We start from the raw sequence: 24,638 nt of genomic DNA, 5'->3' as shown, positions 1-24,638 counted from the left end.
TCAGCCCTATGGGTGGTACTAGGAGATGGTGGCCATTTTGACAAAGGGAAAAATTGAGAGTGGGCAGCCTTTCATCCTCTTTTCATAGGGTTGCCAACCCTCCAGGTTTCGCCGGGAGTCTCCCGGAATTGGGCTCTATTTCCCCGGAGGCTACTGAAGCCAAACCAGGAGATTTTAGGCCGCTAAATGTCCGTGGCAGAGCGGGGCTAAGGCAGGTTCCCTACCTGCCCTGCTCCGTGCCAGTCCCTGAAGTGGCCGACACATCCCTGCGGCCCCTGAGGGGTAGGGGCAGGGGTCTCCGCGCACTGCCCGCACCCTGAGCACTGACTTCCCAGCTCCCATTGGCCAAAGTTCCCGGCCAATGGGAGCTGCAGGGGTGGTGCCTATAGGCAGGGGCAGCATTCAGAACCCCCTGGAGCAGCGCATGGAGGAGGCAGAGCGCGGAGGCCCCTGGCCCCGCTTATCTCGGGCGGCTCCCGTCCCGGTCAGTGGTGCAGCAGGGCTAAGGCAGGCTCCTCTCCCACATCGCCCATTGGCTGCAGTTCCTCGCCAATGGGAGTTGCAGAGTTTTCACTTGGGGAGCATGCGGCGATCTCTGTCCCCCCCCCCGCCAGGGGCTGCAGGGACGTGCTGGCCGCTTCCAGGACTGGCACAGGGCCAGGGCAGGTATGGAGCCTGCCTTAGCCCTTCTGCACCACTGACTGGGAGCTGTCCGAAGTAAGCACCACCCAGCCAGAGCCTGCACCCCCTCACCCCTTCCTGCAACCCAACCACCTGCCCCAGCCCGGAGCCCCCCTTGCACCCAAACTCCCTCCAATAGCCTGCACCCCTCACCCCCTCCCATGCCCCAGTCCCCTGCCCCAGCCCTGAGCCCCCCTCCAGCACTCAAACTCTCTCCCAGAGCTTGCACCCTGCACCCCCTCCTGCACCCCAACCCCTTGCCCCAGGCTGGAGCCCCCTCCCACACTCCGAATCCCTCAGCCCCAGCCCAGAGCCCACACCCTAACCCTCTGCCCCAGCCTGGTGAAGGTGAATGAGGGTGGGGGAGAGCAAACGATGGAGGGAGGTGGGCTGGAGTAAGCAGGGCGGGGTCTCGGAGGGGCGATGCCTCTGGGAAGGGGCCGGAGCAAGGATGTTTGGGTTTGTGTGATTAGACAGTTGGCAACCCTATCTTTTCATGAAGCAGGGGAAAAAGCCTCAACTCAAAATATCTAGTCAGAATAAAATTGCGAGAGTTGGCAATACTGAAAATGTAAAAATCTAATAATTTCCTGTATTGGGGAGGAGTCTAACTTAATTTTCACACATTTGATTTAGAGCACATAATATTTATAGCAGCATTTTAATTTCACTAAAGGGCTCTGTCTGGTCCCACTGAAATCAGTGCTGTAGGTGGTATATTTTCATCTCCATGCATTACTGCATTCAAGGCATGATCATTCTTGGCTATTTGTCGCTCACACAATTCGGTAATAGCAATTAGTAACACAGTTTAATTATTGCTTTTTAAAACAGGTGATGAAATTCTGGAACTGAACGGAGAATCAATGTACGGATTAACGCATTATGATGCTTTACAAAAATTCAAGGTTATGCACTGTCCTCACAGCACAATTTCTATCTTTATACAAAAGGTGCCCGTGAGCTCAGCCCACTCATTGTTTTTTTTCTTTCTAGCAGGCCAAAAAGGGTCTCCTCACTCTTACGGTCAGGACAAGCCTTAGCACCCCTTATTCTGCCTCTAGCTACCTATCGTCACACTTATGTCGGTCTCTGAGCTCCAGCACTCGGATAACGAAGGAAAACAGCTCTTTCAGGTCAGATAGTGCTGCCGTCTCATTAAGCACCACAAAGCCCAATGACAGGGTCATCATGGAAGTTTCCTTAAACAAAGGTAAGTGCTAAAATAAACTGAACAAGGAATACACGGAACAAGACTTGATTCACACGCTGATGGCTCATTTACTTTCTGCATGTTTGTCCTCACTCTATCCTAATTCCTCCCCTACTTGCACAGATTTTTTTCCCAACTCACCTAATACAGTCTCAGTGCCTGCTATGATATCCTGCCAAGCTATCTATCAATTGTTGTCTTTCACCTACCATATTTCCACCCATTGTTCCACTCAGGCACTAGATTGACACTTTCAGTTCTCCTCACAAGAACTGAAAGTGTTTACAAGGCAAATCCCTCTGAGACACCACTCACTGAGCGTTCAAACTCAGTTAATGAAGCACATTACACAACTCTCATTCTTAATTATACAAACTCTCTATTTCAGTGTGAAAATTCATGGCTTTATAAAACAGCCATTTCTTTTGTCTCTTCCCCCAACTGCTGTGTTTTTCCAGACACAAAAAGCAATCACATACATTGAAAGAATGACTTAGTTTAGAATACAGGATGCACCAAAACAGAGAACAAAAATAAATAAGTGTGACTCATCTCTTGAATAGGTTGCATCAACTCAATGGCTGCTGTCTCTTTAAAGAGGAAGAGTTCTTACAAATCTAAAGGTGTTTTGCACAGAAAACAAAAAAAGAGAACAATTTCAGGCTACACACAACCACATTTCCTTCTTCATTTTTCTCCTGCTCTCTGTTATTATTTCTCATTGTAAAATGATTTGGGATACAGTTTGCATGACAGAGCCTTTGCAAAATAAAGCTGCATTGTACTGTATCTGCAACACGCTAACAATGAATGTGTGAACTAAATTTTCAAATGTGGCTAGCAACATTTGTGTGCATTCTCCTTACACACGCAAAAAACGTGCATTTGCATGTGGAAAATGCATAACCGCAAGGATGTGGCTCTGTTTTCAACAAGCGTGTTTTGAGGCCACCATTTAGAAACCGTATCGGGGGTAGCTGTGTTAGTCTGTATCCACAAAAACAACAAGGAGTCTGGTGGCACCTTAAAGACTAACAGATTTATTTGGGCATAAGCTTTCGTGGGTAAAAAACCCACTTCTTCAGATGCAACAGATGTTTCTCGTTTAGAAACAGTACTCCCAAATTATTTTGGTGTTCACATTTCTTATGCATCTTTTTGATGGACCCTTTCAGAAGCTGGTGTTGGCCTAGGAATTGGTTTGTGCAGTGTCCCTTACGCCCAGTGCATTTCCGGGATATTTATCCATACCCTCTCACCAGGCTCTGTGGCTCATATGGATGGGAGACTCAGGTATGTTGAATGTTTTTTATCAAAGAACCTTTCAGAATGAAAGTTTCACATTCCCCTGCCGGATAAGCTCTGTCATCTTAGATGGCTCTCCCATCTCTCCAAGCAGGAGGCTAAGTATTGCAATATACAGGCACGGGAATGAGCTGGCAAGAAATGGGATTATAATCCAGGAAAATAAGGAACGGAGAATGAAAAGAGATACATGAGAAAATTGAGGATCAAACTAAGACTGACCTAAATATTGACAATGTCTGTCATGGGGCCAGATGCTGCCCTCTCTCCCACACAAAGTTCAAGTAAATGGGCTTTGCAGTACATGGGCCTTTAGATGGGGTTGATGGAAGGAGCCAGTTTCTCATTTCTGGAGCCAGTTTATTCCCCTGTTCCAGGAGAAATGACTAGAGGATCTGCATAGTCACTGATCCACTGGCTCTGCCCCTTTCTTCCCATCCCATCCCCAATACTTGTGTGCACCCAGAGTGTTCCCGGGTGCAGATGGCATTGCAGAGGTCTTGCACACGTTCCCAAAATTCTATCCCCTACTATATGATAGAAATACAGCTTTGCTGCATCTGGGACCTTCCACACCAACAGAAATTTATCCCATCGGATTTGAGAGCTTCATCACCAGAGGATAATGTTAGGAGGACCAGGTACATTGTGTGTCTTTAGAGTTGTGCAGAACTCCAATGATTTTTGTTTTAGCACCGGTTCTGCACCCTGAATGTACCTGGAAACTCAGCTGAAAACGCCGCAAGTTCTGCAACATTTGGATTGAAACTTTGAAACCCTCAGCACCTATGTGCATGTTTGGGACGGAGGGGAGAGAGGGCACGATAGTACCCAGCTGTGCCATGTTGGAATTTCATTAGGAAAGACTCAGAGTTCAACAGTGGACAGAGCTTCCAATAATTAGTATCTAAAAGCTGATTATTAATAAGTTACTCTTCTGTATTTAATATAAAGGACAGACACCGTATTATGGAGCAGTGTTGTTGGTCCCAGGATATTAGAGCGACCAAGTGGGTGAGGTAATATCATTCATTGGAAGTAGGTCCAATAAAAGATATTACCTCAGCCAGCTTCTCTCTCAGGCACTGTTACTGTCCTTTCAGTGCAAGTAGTAGACTTTTCACAAACAAGAAGTGAAATGCTACATTATAGGCAGGAAGGAAGTTGTGGGTGTAAACAGTACACAACAGGCCAGCCTTCTGTGTCATTTTCTGTCTGTCCTGCCATTTATAATACAAAACATGCACTGTGGGAAGTGCAGAGAATTCAGATTTACGGAGAATGCACCAATGAGGAAATGTCATGTCTCAGTGCTGATTCCCTTTCCATTTTCTGAGAAGGGACCCAGTGAAACACACTAATTTAATCTGTGACCATAACAAAGCTCAACCACATGAATGTATGTTTCTTGCACAGTCACAATGGAACAATACGCTAGAAATAACAATGTAAAGTCTGCTCCTCTTGCTGGATTATTTTTTTTATCCCTTTGTAGGTGTGGAGATGAAATCATAGAAATTAATGAAGCACCAGTCCAAAATATGACACTTAATGAAGTTTATGCTGTTCTAAGCCACTGCAGTCCTGGTGCTGTGCAGATTATTCTTAGCCGACACCCTGATCCAGAGGTAGCCTTCCACATTTTTCTGATTTTGATTAAAGCAAATATTGACAAACTAACAGTAATACTGGTAGCAGAATTGGTATAAATCAGTTTGGCAAATAATGTGCCGACGTACATGCAGTACCTTTGGTTTTACCTAAGATATAGGATAAGGTACAAACCCAAGATATTTAAATTCAAAATAGCGTGCTGTCTTATGTATAGGGATATATGCGGTGCACGGATCAGTGGAGACAGTGTCTTACATGAGAGTTCATGTGCTTTGAATAAACAAGGTAAAGAAACAGGTTTTCAGGAACAATGATATACAACATATGCTTCTTAGAAAACAAGAGTATCTGAAACTCATTCAAATGAAACTTTTCATTGCGGAGTAAGAACCGGGAAAGATGAAATATACACCAAGAATAGAATGTGAAACTGAATAGTATTGATTTTAAGCCTCTCTCCCAGAATGTAATTAAAAGTCAGCGTTTTGATTTGATTGAATTTTGCCCAGCCAATTCTTGCTATTATATTGAGTGATATGAAAGAAATATTTTGTCCTTATGGGAATTTTTTTTTTCAGAAATGTTTTCTAATAGTCTGTTGGACCTATTAACTGGGTTAATTTGTGCACCAAAAAAATACACCATCAGATACCTTATAATGGCAACCCCAGAATTGTGCATCTTGTACAATGGATAAACTACCCTTTATTCTTGAAAAATGTCCCATTTATCTAGATTGTCAATACAGAGGCTTCAACTGTACTGAATATATATTACTAATTAAAGGCCTGAAAACCCTTCCTCATGCATGTAATCCTTGCTCACATGCTTAGGCCTATTAAATTCATTGAGACCACTTGCCTGAGTAAGGACTATTTTTGTGAGAAACTGTTTGCAGGAATGAAGAGTTGTGTGGTGAACCAATCTTTTGGTGAGCTTTGCAAGACCCAGAATGACACAATATTTTATAGGTATCCGAACAGCAGCTAAAGGAAGCTGTTTCACACGCTGTGGAAAACAACAGATTTGGAAGGGAGAGGCAACAATGGAATACTGAAGGTAAGGGAATCCATTCAGCTGTCTGAGACATTATGACTTAGTATTGACAGAGATACCAGACTAGTTAAGTAACCTGGAGTGGAAGGGAAAGAAGGAGGAAAGAGCACAGAGCAGGGGTAGGCAACCTATGGCACGCATGCCAAAGGCGGCACGCGAGCTGATTTTTAGTGGCACTCATACTGCCCAGGTCCTGGCCACCGGTCCGGGGGGCTCTGCATTTTAATTTAATTTTAAATGAAGCTTCTTAAACATTTTAAAAACCTTATTTACTTTACATACAACAATAGTTTTGTTATATATTATAGACTTATAGATAGAGACCTTCTAAAACCGTTAAAATGTATGACTGGCACGCGAAACCTTAAATTAGAGCGAATAAATGAAGACCTGGCACACCACTTCTGAAAGTTTGCCGACCCCTGGCATAGAGCTATATTATTGAAGTCCATCCTGAGAGATACTGCCAGAGAATGGTGTAAAAAGCTCAAGATACCTGGTTGACCTCCAATGGTATGTCTACACTGCAGCTCAGGTAGACAGGCTTGCATTGTGAGGGCTTGCACACTAGCACACTAAAACCAGCAGTGTGGATGGTGCCGCTTGGGCAGAGACTGGGCTCGGTGTGGTGCTGATGAGCACGGGTGGTTAGTCGGAGTCTCTGTCCGAGCCACAATGTCCGCACTACTATTTTTAGCATGCTAGCTTGAGCCCTGCTAACATGAGTCTGTCTGCCCAGACTGGGAGGCTTGTTCCCAGCTGCAGTGTAGACATACCCCAAACATTCTGAGACTCAACCCCAAGGAAGCTGATGCTTTGTGGCACCCCCCTGCTTCCCGCCCTCTTCTTGCTGTATTCAGTATTTCACACCCTGCCCTCTGTTCTCTCACAACTAAAACCAGCCTCTAATGCGCTTCACAAGAATGTTCTGTTTTTCTGGTAAGAACAGCCAGAGCAATACGCTGCCATTTGGGAGGACTGAATTTGGTTTGCTCTTCACACTGGGGGTGCCGCAGAGGTAGCAGGTTTGGCTCTAGGGGTGGACAGTGCCCAGCCCTATCATCCTCATGCTGAGTAACACTCTCTGTTCAATTGATGGAGCAACATTGATGGGCTCCTGGAAGAGCTGCATCCTTGACTTAAAGGGATAGACTCAGATGCTAGGCCCGAGGTACGGCATGGGTGACAAGGGGTAAAATTTTCAAAAAGGTGGCATGGTTGCAAACTTTAGTGGGATTGCACCACTGAAACTTTTTCACTGTGATTTCACTTTCCGTTTCTGACTTACTTCCTGTCAGAAACAGACTAGATAACGTTCCCTTCACACTTTTCTTAACCATTACATTTTCTTGTGCTCACTTCCTCTGGAGCTTGTTCAGACTTTCTAACCCCCTGTCATTGGCTGAAGCAATCTGACCCAATGTCAGCAGCTCAATAATGCGGTGTTAGTGTAACATGCAGCCTATCCATGGATGGGATGAGCATCCCATTTCCCTAGTTGCCAAAGGCACACTAAGTTCCCCTTAGGGCTAACTTGCCAAGTTCCAGAATGGAGTGCTATTATCACAATGCTTTATAATCTGAGATATGTTTCACCTTCCCTTTCTTTCTCAAACAGGGTTAATAGATTGAACCAACAGCAAACTATACAGAACAGTATATCTGGGCAGTACTGTTTGTGTCCAATAATTAAATGATTCCTTGATCTAAAAAACCTCCACAAATGCTTCCCCACCTTTTCGCTGTGGTACACTGATCAGATTGCTATACTCAACTGGTTTAGTTTTACAGTGGATTTGATTAACAACCCTAGAAGTAAATGCTTTGAATGTATCTGAGTGTTTTCATCAATATATATGCTGCATTTTATATATTTTAATCATGTTGCTGATACAGGTGTTAAAAGACTGGAAACTAGCTGGCATGGCAGATACCAGCATGAAAAACACATTGAGAAGAACACTGCTTATTGCAGCCGCAGATCTCAGAAGCTAATGACCCGTTCCAGCAGTGACAGTAGTTACAACCTCAGGTCATCTTGCAGTAATGGCACCCCATACCAGCTTGCTGACTTGAAGGCAAAAGTACACAGCATTGATGTACCAATTACCAGACTGCCTGGCTTGCTGGATTCATTGTCCAGAACCAGTTTGGAGAACCATTCCCCTCCCACTGGCAATGAAGCAGGCCATCCCTCTCAGAACATAAAAAAATCTATGGAGATTCTTGTTAGAAAACCTAAATCGTCAAAGCCCAAACCTCCACCAAGGAAGTATTTTAAACAAGACTGCACAGACACTGAGCAGTGTAACACAGACGTGAAAGGGAAACCTATGCTACAAGATGATGGGAGCCCATCTTCTGCCAATGTTCAGGTGAGGTAAATCCTGCATAGTTCTCAGGGTTTTTAGGAGAAACAGCAGGGTTTTTTCTTTTAGAATATTTGAAAGTAAAGTGATATATTATCTGTTTAGTGAAATTTGAACCTTAGTTCTAAATAGGACCCCCCCCCCAAATGAGGGACACAAGGCAGAGGAATGCTGTAATGCATTTGTACTTCACTTCTGGAAAACTGTGTTCAAGTCCAAACGCAGACAGGAGTGAGAATGAATGTAAAGTTCTCCCTGGAGTCCCCTAGTGAACATCCCTCTTTGGTACAAAACCATGTAGAGCATTTGGCAGTCTCTGGTCAAACGGGACTGGAAGACCAGTGGGCTGCAGGCTAGGATTGGGATAGTTTGCACCACTTCTACTGTCAAGTCAGTATAGTTACTCCCTAACTCCACAACACCAAATTCAGATCCAAGCCATTCAATAAATAGTGGGATCAGTAAACTACAAGAACAATAATGTGAAACAGTCACCGCACTAGCATGCTCACTGGAGGAAATAAACTGGTATTAGTAACGGTGGGAACAGTTTGCCCAAAATCCCTAATGTAGACAAGGCCTAAATGCTTTAGCTATATGGTTAAAGGAACCATGGACTCTCTCTCCTATTTGTTGATTAATTTAGCTCTTTTGAAGTCTTTTAAAATTAGGTGAATTACCCTACACAATTAGATGTACATCCCTCCTACCCCGAAAAGAATTAACAGAAACAGAGAAGCAAATTTGCATAAGTGTGTACAGTTCTGTGATGTGTGTGTGGAAACTGAGTTGTGGTTTATTTAAAAAAAGGAACCCATTTACCCAGGGTTTAGTAATAGGCTAGTAGAAATTAACAGAATTTAGTGCCAGGTGAAACAAGCAAAACTGAGCAACCATTAGCTCAAGGCTTATCAATGAAAATAAACCCACACAACAGTAAAGGCCTTGGTTAAAGTATAGCATAAAGCTAACTAATAAGGACATTTTCGCTTAGCATCTAAAATAAGAAGACTTCTTTCCTATCATCTAAGATGGAGTGCAGTAGAAATATATGCATGCACATCAACAGCTACTATAAAATCAGCTTTGTTGGAGAAAACAGCTAAGACAAGGAAAAACAGCTTCTCGAGGTCCCATTTAAAGCAAGTAATTATTTGAGCTGAGAAACAATGCAATTCTTGGCTATTAAGCTGCAAGTGTGATTCTGCAGTGATAAGGGGAACAAAAGAAATCCTGAGCTCAATATGCACTAAGCAAAATTTAGTGCAGTCAAAGAAAAATCCCTCGGAAAGACTTTTGATGTCTCTTAGGCAGGGGGCTGCATACAGGGCCGGCTCCAGGCACCAGCCGAGCAAGCTCGTGCTTGGGATGGCAGATTCTATGGGGCGGCATTCTGCCCAATCCTAGGGCGGCATGGCCGCTTTTTTTTTTTTTTGGTTTGCCAATATGGCCGCCCTATAGGGGGCGGCGGCACGGAGGGGAGCACCCTGCTTGGGAGCAGGCTGCGCGCTCCGTCTGCCCCAGGTCTGTAGCAAGCCCGGCAGGGCAGCCCGCGTCCTTCCCTCCCCACCGACCGGAGTGGCGCGGAGCCCTCCTGGCAGGCAGCGTGGCGGTCGGGGCCGCGTGGCGAGTGCCCCGCTGAAGCCCTGGCCGCCCCCCTTCTCTCTCTCCCCCCGCTCCCTACCCCTCCCCCCTGCTAGCTGGGGCACTTCTGCAGCGCAGGGAGGCACCCTGCACCCTGGCTCCGGTCGCCCCGCAGATTTTTTTTTTTTTCCTGCTTTGCCACTCTGGCCGCATCGCAGGTTCCTCCCCGCCCCCGGGGAGGCAAAAAAGCCAGAGCCGGCCCTGGCTGCATAGAAAACAAGGTTACTACTTTTCAAAATGGATTTCAGATAATTAAGCGAAAGATTTATTAGTGCCCTTCTCTATTTTCCTTTATTCTCAAACATGTCGTATTACTCAATTTGAGAAGTACTGGTCCCGGTTGTGTGTGCGGTGTCCGCAGATTGTGAGCTTACTTTTTTCAAGCCAAAATTATTTGATTTAAAATTTTGACTGTGCTTTAAACTGTAATATTTTACAGACCACAACTATTATTTATAAAGCACTGGCGGTGTACTTAGCACTGTGTCAATATGCAAGTAGATACCGTCCCTACCAGCCAGGAGCACACAGTCAGTTGGATCCAATCGTGTGTTCCAGAATTCCCATTTCATTTCAATTAAAGATCTGGGTGTGCAGTGTTACACAAGATCAGGCTCCTAACTGGAAGAAAGATGCAAAGCTAGTTGCATTAGAATGCTTAAAATGAATTTGAATCAGGATAGTTTACTTTCTGTCCCTATGAAAATCATTCATTACTACTCTAACCATTTGCACTTCATCATGTGGTCTCACGTGAGGGATAAGCACACACTAAGATGCGAGTTAAGGTAATGCCATATTAAAAAGACAGGAGTTGTTCTTGGGGACTGAACACAAGGTGCTGCCATCCAGAAGGTGATTAGAAAATGAACCCAGATTGAGACTACCAAAGCCAGCAATGATCAGGGACTTGACGGAGGTAAACTCTTTACTGGACTAGTGAGGAGTAAGTGCTAACCCCATCACTGTCAGAATGCTCAGGAGTTGCCAGGTAGTCGGATGTTTACAGGATAATCTCACTTTTGTTTCAGAATTTCTCTCTTGCTTGTTCATGGTTCCTGTGAGTAACACTGGAGCTCTGGCAGATGGTAACTTTGGGACGCTAGTTACATAGTAATCTGGTAATTCTAGAGCATCTGCAAATGGCTGCCTCCAGTAGCATCTACTATGACCTCAAACAAAACCCCTCATTCTGCATTTCCAACCAAGAACAAAAGGGGGAAAAGTCTTGAAGTTCCAGCCATGAATTGGGCTCATTACAATTTTGTGTTTGGGGGTAAAGGACCCACAAAGGAAAGCACAGTGTAAAATAAAGACAGAAGCTAGACAGTTCATTTTCTGTCTTTGCTTAACTGATTTGCAAGAGATTACTGTGTGGCTGGTTTTAGAAGTCTAAAATTGTAGCAGCCAATATCTTGCTTTGTTGTGGTACACAACATACACAATCCATCAAAATTTGAGATGGTAACAAAAAAAATTTCCAATGTGTTTACATGCATACATAAAATATTTTGCTCCCTTTCCTGGAGCACAGAATAAATCAGTTTTACTGCTGTTTAATATTTATTCTCAGATCAAAAACAAGAAAATGAAGAGCATTTTTCTACATCTCATATATAATGTGGTTTGTGTGATTACGTTTTGACATAGTTCTATTTCCTGTTTATTCCACAGGAAGCGGGAGACCTGCTGCTACAGGGAAATAAAACAGTTATAACACACAGTCTCTCTGCAACTTCTGTAACACCAAGAGGTACTGAATACTCAGCTGAAGTGTCAGCAGAGAGAGACCAAGAGAGGAAAGCAAACCTAGGTAGGTGTTTCATTCCATTTGCTTCAAAAGCAACCTCTATGAGTGCATAAAATATTTAGCAGGGTTAATGAGTTTTGCATTCATTTCAATTCCATCTTTAAAAAACAGACTGCAGCAAAACGGTAAATTACTGGGTGAACAGACAAATTTCTACACAATTGTGCATTAACTATCTCTGACTCAAAGTGTGAACGACACCAAAAGAAGATGAATAGATTGTCTGTTATTAAAGAGATTAAGTCGTAATAGGCGTACAAGAATCACTAGTTGTTTTCAGATGATACTTTATTTGTTTAAATTAAAAACTGAGTGTTAGTGAATTTTATTTTTAGCATGTGCCACAGGACATTTTTGATTTATAGTTTCAAAACTGAACAGCATGTAATATAGATAATTGACATGAAGTTGATGCACTGTTGATTCTGTTCGTGAAATGAAGTGAAATGGTAGCTAGTAGTATTTAAAATGGCAACAGTTCCTGAGCAGTCATTCTTTTAATTGTACTGAAATAAATTTTCATAAAAAACCCCAAAATCTTCACCACTGTCCTGTCTGCACCAATAGTCAGTCAGTAAGAGTTTTAATAAGTCCATGATATATAAAACATCCTACATCAAAGAGAAAATGGTATACACTAGGAAAGTGCACGGATCCATTTGGAGAGACATGTAGACACATCAATCAAAGAGAGGTCTCAGAGAGAATATTTAAAGAACCTGCTTTAAAATGCAGAAAGGGAAGAATAACTTTTTTTATCTGCTGCGATACCAGCTAGTTCAATCTGCTGTAGTTGAGATGAGATAATTTTAGTCTTATATTTTAACATGACAGTACTGTAGCATGTACAATGATTTCAGTGTCCCAGTACGTCAGGAGAGAGGCTTAGCTGCAGAGGTTACATGTCCCTTGAGGGAAGTGGCAGGCACAAAAGAGCCTGGGTTTGCAGCTAAATCCAGTATCAGCACAAGACGGCTTCTGTCACAATGAAGCAGAACTTTAGATTAAGAGTTGTAACCTTAAATAACCTGTTGGAGGCTCAAGTGTAGAGAAGCCCACAGGCAGTGAAGCAGCAGCGATGCATGGAAAGGGATATATGGAGGGAATGAAAAGAAAGCTTATGTATAATAATTGTTTCTACAACACAGGGAATCCTATCTCATCAATACAAAGGCCTGTACTTAGAAGACAACCGCGGGTAGATTACAGTCTTGATACTACAGCAGAAGACCCTTGGGTTAGAATTTCTGATTGCATCAAAAGCTTGTTTAATCCCACTATGAGTGAAGAAAACAGTCACTTAGACTTAGACCCCAACAACAACACAAATGAAGAAAATCAAAGTCCCAGCAGCCCAGAGGTAGTGCTGCAGAAATCAGAAGCAGACGCAGACAGTTCAAAAGGCTACAAATCAGATGAAAGTGACACTGGGAAAAAGGGCCCTCCAGTAGCACCTAAACCAGCCTGGTTTCGCCAAAGTCTAAAAGGTTTGAAGAAAGGAAATTCAGATATCAACACACGGGCAGATCAAAATTCCATTGACCTCCAGAGTGTTTCTGGCAAAGAACGAGGGTCCAGTATATCCCGGGCCTCACCCAGAGGATCATCAATAAAGCAGAGAATAAACTCCTTTGAAACTTTCAGTGCTCCTCAGTCACCTGAAAAAGGAAACAGAAAACCCAGCCCAAAACCATCAGTCTGGAAAGAAAATTCTCCCAGCCCAAAGCCATCAGTCCGGAAAGAAACTTCTCCCAGCCCAAAGCCATCAGTCCAGAAAGAAAACTCTCCCAGTCCAAAAGAGCCAGAATCACCTGCCGTTCATTTAAACCAAGCCACTTATAATGAAGGTTCTGATAACAGCCAACTACAATCAACTCCATCTGTGGTTACAGTCGAGACTCTGAGCCTAAATAGGTCCTGCTCTCCCAAAGAGGCACTCGCTCGTAGTCCAAAGAGAAGCAACAGCACAAGTACTGAAATTTCCTTGGATTTACTATCTTCACAAGCCACTGAACTTCACTGTCCAGTAGCAAAAGCACAGAGCCAAAGAACACGAAGCTTCCCCCTTACTGCTAACCAGTCTTGTGAGATGATGAAGACAAATGATGAAAAATACAGCAAAATCTATGCCATCAGCAATCAAGTGTCATCTGCTTTAATGAAATCTTTGCTTTGCCTTCCTCAGTCTCCGCTCTTTTCTGGGAACAATCCATGGAGCACTTTGGAAACATCATCTCAGCACGCCATGGAAGAGAATGGGACCCCTCCCTCATCTACGAGTGAGAATCATCATTCAGACACTGGATTTTCCCTTAAGTAAGATACCATATTAAAGTTCCCCACACACTGCACAAAGCAATTTGCACCTCAGGCAATTTAGATAGGAATATAGGTTGCTTAGAGTGTAGACAAAGTTAACAACTCCTCAGAGGAATGTAAAGGATCAGTCGAATGCATGCTGCCATTGATAACAGATTTTTAAGCTTTTATGCTGCCAGCTTCTTTGAGCCACAGAACAATATCCCTAGGTTCTCCATAGTTTGGAGCCAGAAGAATGGACCCAAAACTGCTAATCCCAATATTGGGGCAGTTTCAAGAGTAAGTCCATACAGCTGCTCCTACCCCTTTATTTCAATGCTACCAATTTGCCAACATTTTAGGCCAAGTTCTGCTGTTATATCAGCGCATTGATGGTCTTTTTGGATCAGTAAAGGAGAAGGTCTGACTGCTGCTACACCAGATGAAGTAGCCAGCACGGGTTCCATACCTTCCCCAAAACAATGCATTGCACGTCCCCAGAGAGGTCTTGCCTCTTATAAGGATTTGCCCTGCTCAGGTTATCAACATTAGATTTTTTTAATAACCATTTTTTCATAATATTTTATAAATATCTAACCAGGTGAGGAATCTAGAAAAGAATAGCTAAATAAACTAGAATTAAAATGTTGGGGAAGTTATTTTAAAAGCAAGACATGAACCTCCCAAACCTTGCCTCCTGTTCTCCAAGGGTGTCCCAGTATGTAATTCAAAATATATTGTACAGAAATTTTTTTAGTCTAGTCTCTGTTTTGCAGACATGCCCTCTGTGGTGTTAGTTTGATGTGACAGTGTCATTAAATAAAGAGGGGGAGGTTATGTGCTTAACAGCTTTTGCAAAGGTTATAGTTTGTGATGAATTAATGTCATGGGCCTTGGGATTATGGTTTGGATAAGCATCTGCACTCTCAGGTACGCATCTGAACCTTTTGTAACTGCAAAAGTGGGATGGGTATTTCCTAGCTCAAATTTGAAACATAATGAAAACAACCTCTCTCACAAGAGTCTGATATATTTACAAGAGTGTGGTACTTTTGCTACCCCTGTTTCCAATCCCAGGTATAACTAGGAAGTCTGGAGTCACATTAAAAAAGAAAAAAAAGTTATCTGAACTTTTTTTCCAATGCCCAGGGAAGGTTCAATTTGAGTTGGGGCAAACTTTCAAGAGGGATCGTATTCCTTCATGTGAATGCTCACACAAGTGTGTCATCATTGAAGCACAGGGTGACCAGACTGCAAGTGTGAAAAATCGGGACAGGGAGTGAGGGTAATAGGTGCCTATATAAGACAAAGCCCCGAATATCAGGACTGTCCCTATAAAATCGGGACATCTGGTCACCCTAGAGGCAGCAACCCTGCCACCTCTTGGTATGTTACACAGTAGGCATTACTGGGAACAAATAAATAGAGATCTGAACCACTTGGCCCATTACCAGTTAAACTCTAGTATGATCAAAATATGAAGATTCCAGAATTGCCTGTTCTGTGCCACAGTGTGGAAGCTGCTATCACAAATTAATGTTGCTTTTTTCCCTTTTCAAAATGGAAAAGCCTCTCTGAACTGAGAGACTATACTGTGAGTTTAACAGACAGAGGGAAAGAGGAAGAGAAACAGGAACACTGTTCATCTCAAGCATCTGGTGTGTCCGGGCAGTCAGTCATCTCTCTGCTTTCCCCTGAAGAATTAAAGAAGCTTATAGAAGAAGTAAAATCACTAGATGAGGCTACCTTAAAGGTAAGTCCACTTTTCTGTACATGCTATTCTGAAAGAATAGTGTTTAATTTTTGCTATGTGAAATTCTTACAAACACAACACCAATATTAATATGTAATAGTAATGTTCAGTTCTTTCAGCCATAAATCTCAAATCACTTTACAAAGATGGCTAAGAATTATCAGCTCGATTTTACAGATGGGATAACTGAGGTGCAGAGAGGGCAAAGCCAACGTTTTCAAAAGTGTGCACCAATTTTAGGTACCCAACTAGAGATACCTTAAAGAGGCCTGATTTTCAGAGGCAGTGAACACCCATTTCACTCAACAGGAGTTGTGGGAGCTCAGAAGAGCTGAAAATCAGGCCTTAATTGTCTCTCGTTTGGGCAATCAATAGCAATGGACATTTCTGAAGACTTTGGACTAAATGGCTTGGTCAAGATCATATAATCAGAGGAAGCGCAGAGAATAAAATCTAGGCTTAAGTTCAGTGGCCTGTCCACCAACCTATGCATCCAGCTACAGAAAAGCACATTGTTATGAGACAAGTGAAGATAAATTAATCAGTTTCTCTTAAGAAAGAGTGTTATACTTGAATCCTTAAGAATTCTGAGTATGTGCTACTAAAAAAAAGGGAATTTCCCCTGTAATCTAAAAGGGTAACAGACTGAAACAGCTCATTCCAGGCTATTGTTACAATTAAAATTTTAACAAAATGTACATTAAAAATAGCAACCCAGCTTAGAAGTCATTTTTGAGCCACAGACCATTATTCATTGAGTAGGATGAGTTGTAGATAACAAAAGTTTTTTCCTCTCACAGTTAGAAGACCATGTACATAGTTCTCACCATTGAGCCAATAATATTTTCTATATCTATTTCAGTAGTGATCAGTGATCTTTAATATATTGTAATTTACAGCACATTCACTGAAGCAGCAAAACTTTTAGACACAAACTCATTCATAAGATATGATACCCAGATGAAGTTAGCCCATTAAATAAAAACAAATACAGAGTTTGTCTTAGCCATCTAAGTGCCACTGCAGAATACACAGTGGATACAGAAGAAAATATACAGATCTTCTAGTAATCTTGAATTATAGTAGGATGTATCCGAAATTATTTTTTTTTCTGTGTTTAGCAATTTGATGATATTCAGGTTACAATTTTGCATAAAGAAGAAGATGCTGGTCTTGGATTCAGCCTGGCAGGAGGAATCGATCTAGAAAACAAAGTTGTTACTGTAAGTAGCATCACTCATAAAATACTCCCAAAATAAACATTCAGTCTAAAAAAAGGTGACAGAAAAAATGGAATGGATTGAAAAGAGAACGTCAAAAATGGAAAAGGTTTGGAAGCTAAGACCTATGAGGACAGATTAAAGAAACTGGGCAAGTTCAAGGCTAGAGAAAATAAGAATATGGTGGGAATGATAGTCTATACATAAGGAAATAATAAAAAATTAGAGCTGGACAATGTAGTTTCAACTGGAAAATGTTCTCTCTCTCTCTCTCTCTCTCTCTCTCTCAAAAAAAAAAAGGGGGGTTCATCAAAAATGAAAACTTTCTGCAAAAAAATATTTCAAATGGAAAATTTTGAAACAAAATTTTAATTTTGAATTGAGGTTAATGTCATTTCATTTCAGTTTTCAATTTTTTTTCAGATTTTGGGGTTTTCCCCTTTTTGTCACCTTATGCAAACAAACAAACAATATCTAGGTTTCACCCCATCTTTTCCTTTTCCTACTCTGTAACTTTTCGAACTTTGAAAAAGTTTGAGTGACAAAAAGAAAAATGGAATTAATTTTGCCACTCCATTTTTTCAGAACTTCCTTTTTAAAAAATGTAGCTTCTTAACAGTACCCAGCAACCCTACATAAGCAGCATAGGGCAGGAAATGGAAAAGAATTTATGGTGGCAGAAGATAATTAGCAAACTGGAATGAAATGTTGCCAGAAAACTGGGATTAGCATGCCTATTTTAAGTGCAATGGGATATTTAATCATCAGTAGTGATGAAGGCCTTCAGGAGCACAGTACCTACTGCAGCATAGATTCAGCATGGACTCAGAGGAAGATGGTCATCTACTAAATAACCAATCCCTCTTTTCAGACTCCTGACTCTCTCTCTTTTTTAAGTCAATGGTGCAGGTTCAGGACAAGATGACTGACCTGGTTAGACTCTGTGAAATCTGATGGCTAATAGCATGAGGTGGTACCAGCTACAAGTCACCCAGTATCTCCTGTTTCTTAATAAGCTTCTACCACAACAATTACAATCCATGAGCCTTAAAAATCAGCTCTCTTTCTTGCTAAGAAATGAAAATGTGTCACATTTCAACTTTACTAACTGTGAGACTTAGTCACGTCTTCTCTTTTTTTGTGGCGGTTGGGGTCTCTAATAGGTTCACAGAGTATTTCCTAATGGACTAGCATCTCAGGAAGGAACTATCCAGAAAGGAGATGAAGTCTTATCCATTAATGGGAAGTCTCTTAAAGGTGCCACTCACAACGATGCTTTGGCGATCATGCGCCAGGCTCGACCGCCAAGGCAAGCCGTCGTAGTGACTAGAAAAGCTAAAGAGGAAGAAAAAAGTCTTAATGTTTCAGTTGACTCTACTATGTATTCTACAGAAAGTGAAACCTCAACAGAAACTAGTGAGTACTTTACACCTGCATTAAACCACATCCACTACCTATCTAGATATTTATATACCTCCCTGTATATACCACCACAGAATCCTTGCCCTTTACAAAGGGTTGCATGGGATTTAGCTAGACAAATCTTGGAGTTGTGATTAAAAGTTGTACAACTGTTTAAAAATCCGGGAAGTAGGCTTTAAACAACCTGTAACTCAGTTGATACTGCTCTCTGCTGTCCAAAGTCCCAGTCCTGCAAAATCTATCAGCTGAATCAAGATTCTAGGTGTATATATAAATAATCATTATGAAATTACAGATTGAAATCTATGCAGTCTTCAGTATAAATCAGAGTTGCAATTTTGTAACATAAAATATTGACAATTTCATGTAAAACAACATATGCTATTTTATTCTGTATAATTATGTGGTAGATGCTGATTTGGGGCTCAGCTGTGTATGAACAAAAAAATCAATTAATATTGGTGGGGAAAAGTTATGCTGGGAAAATGCAATAAATAAAGATTTTATAAGTCTGTTAGTTTTACTAAGAAGTTATATATACACGTTACATAATTCACTAAACTGCACCAAAAAGTAAGATTCCTCAAAATGGAGCTCTAAAAAAATTCAGATAATGTCAAGCATAGTTAACAGGATTAACTACATGTGTAATGGCTACTCATGGGAGTAGTAATGAACTTTCATTTCAAGCCCCTAAAAGTTCCTGTGTTGTGAAAAATATTTTATTTGAAAGGATACTTTCTCCAGATTACCTAAATCATACTCTGGCCTCCAACACACCAGCTGGCTATATTCAAAACATATGGAGGACATACAGTTTTGTAGAATCATCTTCATTCTTAGGATTTTTTTTCAGAAGTCAGAGCTTTGTAATCATATTTACATACCCCAAATAAACATTACTGGCTGTTTAGGTAATATTAGTTTTAATCTTACCATCAGGTCACTTGTATTGAACACTTAATTTTGGAATATATACAGTATATGGAAATGTTAATGTGTCTCTAACATGTTTATGTAATTCAAGCAAATGCCGTTTATATTAAATCCAACCTATTCATTCGGCTCAGATTTCAATACACTAAAAATACATCCCGCCCCCACATAACCTTCTGTAGGAGCAATTAACAACTTTACAGTGAGCAAAAAGATGAAGAAAATTGTCATTTTCTGCCTTGTTTTGCTCTATCATTTACTTACCTACAAAAATTAAACAAACAAAAACTCATTCTTTGTTCAGATGTTTTCACTTTTCAGAATATTTTGTACCCCTCCTGATACCATTCTATTCCTTTCCAGCAACTGAAGACACAATCTGCACTGTAACTCTGGAAAAGACACCTGCTGGCTTAGGATTCAGTCTGGAAGGAGGGAAAGGCTCCATCCATGGAGATAAACCCATCATCATCAACAGGATTTTTAAAGGTAGAGATGTTTAAACACACTCTCTCTCTCTCTCTATTTATACACACACACACGGTCAGATCCTCAGCTGCGGTAAACTGGAGTAGTTCCATTGACTGAGCTACACCAGATGAGGATCCAGTCCATGATAATTTTTATTTAAACTGCAGCATTACATTTCGTTGTGCGGGATGAACTCCTTGCTCTGTAATTAGACCAGACACATTTTATACCATTTATACAGAAACACACTTCTTCTTTTGCATGGAAATGGCAACATTTACAAGTCAGCAGAAAGATTTGAAATCCATTTGAGGGCTTCAGAAGATGCAGGGTACACTTTTGCTATACCTCCTGGAAATGAAAAAAGGGGGCACTTGTTCACAATGTGTTCAATGGTTTGGAGGTCTCTACATTTGCACTGTGGCAAATACTTTATTCTCCATTGGTGCATCAGCTGTGCACATCTTCCATGTAACGTCCTAGTACAGCTATCCATAATTACAACAAAAGATTTCCCCACACAAAAGAACTGAAGTAAATTCATTGTCTCCCCACAGGAGTTGCATCAGAACAAAGCAGCACTGTTCAGCCTGGCGATGAGCTATTGCAAGTGCACACAATTGTTATGCAAGGACTCACCCGTTTTGAAGCTTGGAATATCATCAAGGCATTACCTGATGGGCCCATCACTGCTATCATCAAGAGGAAAAATCCAAGTTCTGTTACCACCAAATCATCTGAAACTTTGCAAGGAGAAGAATGAAACTGCTGCCAGTATTAAAACAAACAAACAAACAAACCCAGAACATTTCATTACTTAAAGCCATTTACCAACACAGCAGAGATATTGTGAAAGTGCAGATGATCATATTGCAAGTTTTACAGATGTCTTTGCAACCTCAAAGCAAGTTGTCTGGAATAAGAGACTGATATAAAATGCTCACAATTCCTTTTACAATATTCATAAGCAGCTGTTGAAAACTGTAGAAGACTAAAAAAGGATCTTCATATAATGAGTGTAATAAAATGTGTGAAAATTGCAGTACTCTCTATCCCATGTAAATCAATTTGATGGTGTCACAGACTAGCGTGCAAAGTTAATTTAACCGCCAAATTTAAGGAAAATTAGAAACAGGCCAAAACCCTAAGGCAGATTCTCAGTCCTGCTCCAGAGACTGACCACAAACCCTAGCTGGGGACTCCGTAACATAGGGTAGCTCTCGGTGGGTGCAGAATAGAAATGGTTGGCTCCTAAATTTCCCTCCCCACAGCTTCCAGCACATGGGGAAGGGAGGAAGACAGGGCAAGTAGCCAAAGAAGGATGGGCTCTATCCAGCACAAAGGAGCCAGGGCCGCCCAGTGGAGAAGGGGAATTCTTTGCTAGCATAAAGCTGGCTCGGCTGCCTTCTACACCAGTTGCCCCACACCCCCAGTGTAAGGGGAAAAAGAGGATGTTTGGGGGTATTCTGGGGTCACGAGAGGGAGAGGAGAGGACGGGACAGGACGTAGCAGAGCTCCATCTTATCTTCCCCTGGTGTAACAGTCGGACACGTAAGTTAGAGTTGCACTGGACAGCAATCATTTGCTCAGTGGCCAAGCAGCCCTGAAACAAGGAGTGACTAGTTCTCTGCAGCGCCCCCACCCCTAAATCGGACGAAGTAGAGAATCAAGCTAATATAAATGCAAATCTCGTTTGTCTGAGTGAGAATTAAGCACATGCATCTGAAGAACATTGTACCACAGCCCAGTATTTACTGTGAAACATACCCAGGCATTGCGTTGTGAATTAAAAATATCCTCAGTACAGGGTTGAGAATTTTGACAGGCATTCAGGGATTGCTCTGCTCAGTGCTGCAGTGCCTACATGCTTCAGGAGCCTAAGTCATCAAAAGTCACATTTCATTGAAAGTCAATGGGTCCCTAAGTGTCGACGTCACCTCTGAAAATGAGACTTAGGCCCTGCAACACTGAGCAAAGCAATACCTAAATACTTTTAAAAATCTGGGCCAGAGGAATGAGGACATTTAGAACTGAACCTAGTTATCTGAATATATAGTTTGTGTAATTTTTAACATCACTGCATTAGTATTTTAAATGAAAATATCAGTGATTGATTATGGGATTTAAGGCTCATTGAGCCAGTTGGTGACTGGAAATACTAAATACCTTGGGGACAGATCTGGCATTGATGGTTACACAAGACATGCCATTGCTTCAAATGGAGAGTTCTGTGTAAAATAGTGTACTACAGCATCTTTGTCAAGGTTTGTAAGTACCCCCAAGATTTGACCAGTCTTCAGCACCTACTAGTACAGTACCCTGGAAGATATTACCTCCTTGATCTCCTCCATGTATTTCTATCATTTATAATAGAATTTAAATTAACAGAAAGTTAATGAAACTGTAACTTACTTGCTTAATTTATTATTGTGCTAAAACTAAAAGACAAGAAGGGAACAAATTCTGTGATTCATGCTAGTTCAGATACAGTAAATGAATGCATAATCAATATGAATGACAAAAAAAAAAAGCCCTAAGAGCATCGGAATCGGTGGTTCAACAGTCCAACTATTTCCCCCCCCCCCCCCCTTTGTTTAAAGAGATGTTGCTGAAGGCAGCACCAAGCACGGATTGTTCCACTGTTACCACTGCTAGTACAATTTTAAGGTTTTGTTATTTTAAAAATATACAATGGCCTTAAACACTGAGACAAGTTTTTGCACATTTTTATTGGCCCCACATTTTCAAAATAAGTCTCTTATTGTGTACATGCACCTAGCACTGCATTATCATTATGATTTGTAATGATCATAATGATAATGCCCCATGAGCCCCAGTCATGGACCAGAGTCTTATTATACAAGATGCTGTACAAACAGAACAAAAAGACAGTCCCTGCTCCAAAGAGCTGTCTTATGACAGATGAAGTTGCTGCTTAGTTTGGTCAAGACAATGCCTCTTTGCCCTGTGGTCCTTTTGGTCTCCTCAGACCTGCTTTGTTAATATAGGGACATAACATTAAGATCACCGATTATTACATACCACGGTGTTAATCCTAAAGGGCAGGTTCCTGAAAAGCACAAAAGCAATTGTTATTCTTTAATCAACAGTCAAAAGAAATATTGTAGCAATAGGCAATGTGAAGATAAGCAATACAAGAGTCTAGTCAAGCCATGACTACCTTTTTTTGCACAGTATATATTTTACAATTTCCTGTTTAGCGCTCTCTCTATGTGAAATCTCATCTGGTTAGCCACTTCTAAGTAAATATCATTTCCGCAGTGTGTATACAGGAAGATCAAAATTTTAAAAGCAGCTGTCCATACAGATCAGTGGTTCTCAACCTGGAGTATGCGTATTCCTAGGGATATGCAGAGGTCTTCTGGGGGGTACATCAACTTATCTAGATATTGGCTAATTTTACACCAGGCTACATAAAAAGCACTAGCAAAGTCAGTACAAGCTACAATTTCATATAGACAATGACTTGTTTATACTGCTCTATATACTATACACTGAAATGTAGGTACAATATTTATATTCCAATTGATTTATTTTACAATTATATGATAAAAATGAAAAAGTCAGCAGTTTTTCAGTAATAGTGAGCTGTGACACTTTTGTATTTTTATGTTTGTTTTGTAAACAAGTAGTTTTTAAGTGAGGTAAAACTTGGGGGTACGCAAGACAAATCAAACTCCTATACAGGAGTCTGGAAAGGTTGAGAGCCACTGATACAGATAACATGAAAAATCTGAATCAATGATCACTTTAGCAGCTGTACAGTGAAGCAGGCCCTGAGCTCGTTAGCTCTGTTCTGGCTCAAGTCTGCAAAAGCCAGGTCAAACTCTTTTTGTGGGTTTTCACAGCCTTGCTCAGAAAGACTGAGAGATTGTATTAGATAACAGTCCTTGTACAGGGCAGAGAGAGATTGTATTAGAGAACAGTCCTTGTACAGGGCGGCCTGCACTAGCATCAGCTTTAGTCATTAACAAAAAAATCATCCAAAACTTCAACCAAGCTTTTCAAAGGTTGTAATAATTTCAGATCACCTGCCTGCTCCTTCCTCTCCTGGCTACCAGTCTTTTGGGTTTCTGAACCTCTGCATTTCCTGGTTCTGGCTGACACCAAAAGCAGAAATGTCAATGTACCATGTAAAACAGAAGTGTCCCCCAGTATTCCAGTTTCTCCCAAAGCAGGAAGTCACAGAAATCTTACAAGACAGCCTGTACTTACAAATTTCCAGCCTACTTTGGCAGAGTAGAGGCCTCATGGAGCAGTCCGGTGATGGGCTGAACACCCTCAGATCTTGTTGTACCGCGTGTGCTCAGCACCTCACAGGACCGATCCTTTAAATTGTTCAGATTCTGGTTCTGTCCCTCTGACCAATATTTATTCATGGGTAATGCCGTTGACCTCAAAAGGACTACAGGCATGAGTGAAGGTGGTTGGATCAGGCCTAAGGTTTAGATAAACCCTTGATCTTTTGAGTGCTTGAACAACACAAGGCCCTCATCCTGAAAAAACTTTACACACGTACTTAACTTTACACACCTTGAGTTGTCCTACTGACCACTCACTGTGCATAAAGTTAAGCATGAACCTAAGCCTTTGCAGGACAGGCGCCCAAACCACTCTCTCACAAAATCACTTGTCATTCTTCAGAGTTGCAGTATGTCTAAGTTAAAAACAAAAAAATCCAAAAAACTAGGACTAGACAAAAGCTGAAGGGCTCAATCCTGCAAGGTGCTGAGTACTCTCCTCCCTCACTAAAATATCTACCTAAGTACTCATCCTGCAGCCATCTCCATAGTGTCCGAGTAGCTAAGGGCATTCACAACCTCAC

The 24,638-nt window shown here is 41.5% G+C and overlaps 1 protein-coding gene across 1 annotated transcript in view; it reads left to right on the top strand.

Annotated features, from left to right (window-relative positions):
• IL16 (interleukin 16) overlaps nucleotides 1–20,555 on the top strand; it is a 48,891-nt gene extending 28,336 nt beyond the window's left edge. The window contains exons 9-21 of the mRNA XM_065412054.1: nucleotides 1,516–1,589; nucleotides 1,678–1,894; nucleotides 3,070–3,187; nucleotides 4,695–4,827; nucleotides 5,785–5,872; nucleotides 7,766–8,244; nucleotides 11,557–11,695; nucleotides 12,841–14,008; nucleotides 15,560–15,743; nucleotides 16,865–16,966; nucleotides 18,127–18,379; nucleotides 19,685–19,810; nucleotides 20,350–20,555. Of these exons, the coding sequence (XP_065268126.1) occupies nucleotides 1,516–1,589; nucleotides 1,678–1,894; nucleotides 3,070–3,187; nucleotides 4,695–4,827; nucleotides 5,785–5,872; nucleotides 7,766–8,244; nucleotides 11,557–11,695; nucleotides 12,841–14,008; nucleotides 15,560–15,743; nucleotides 16,865–16,966; nucleotides 18,127–18,379; nucleotides 19,685–19,810; nucleotides 20,350–20,555 (3,287 nt within the window). The remainder of the gene's footprint in view (nucleotides 1–1,515; nucleotides 1,590–1,677; nucleotides 1,895–3,069; nucleotides 3,188–4,694; nucleotides 4,828–5,784; nucleotides 5,873–7,765; nucleotides 8,245–11,556; nucleotides 11,696–12,840; nucleotides 14,009–15,559; nucleotides 15,744–16,864; nucleotides 16,967–18,126; nucleotides 18,380–19,684; nucleotides 19,811–20,349) is intronic.
• Nucleotides 20,556–24,638: the final 4,083 nt, after the last annotated feature.

The sequence above is a fragment of the Emys orbicularis genome, chromosome 10 (assembly GCF_028017835.1).
Source record: "Emys orbicularis isolate rEmyOrb1 chromosome 10, rEmyOrb1.hap1, whole genome shotgun sequence".
Taxonomy (NCBI): Eukaryota; Metazoa; Chordata; order Testudines; family Emydidae; genus Emys; species Emys orbicularis.
This window is presented reverse-complemented; position numbering and strand designations above follow the sequence as displayed.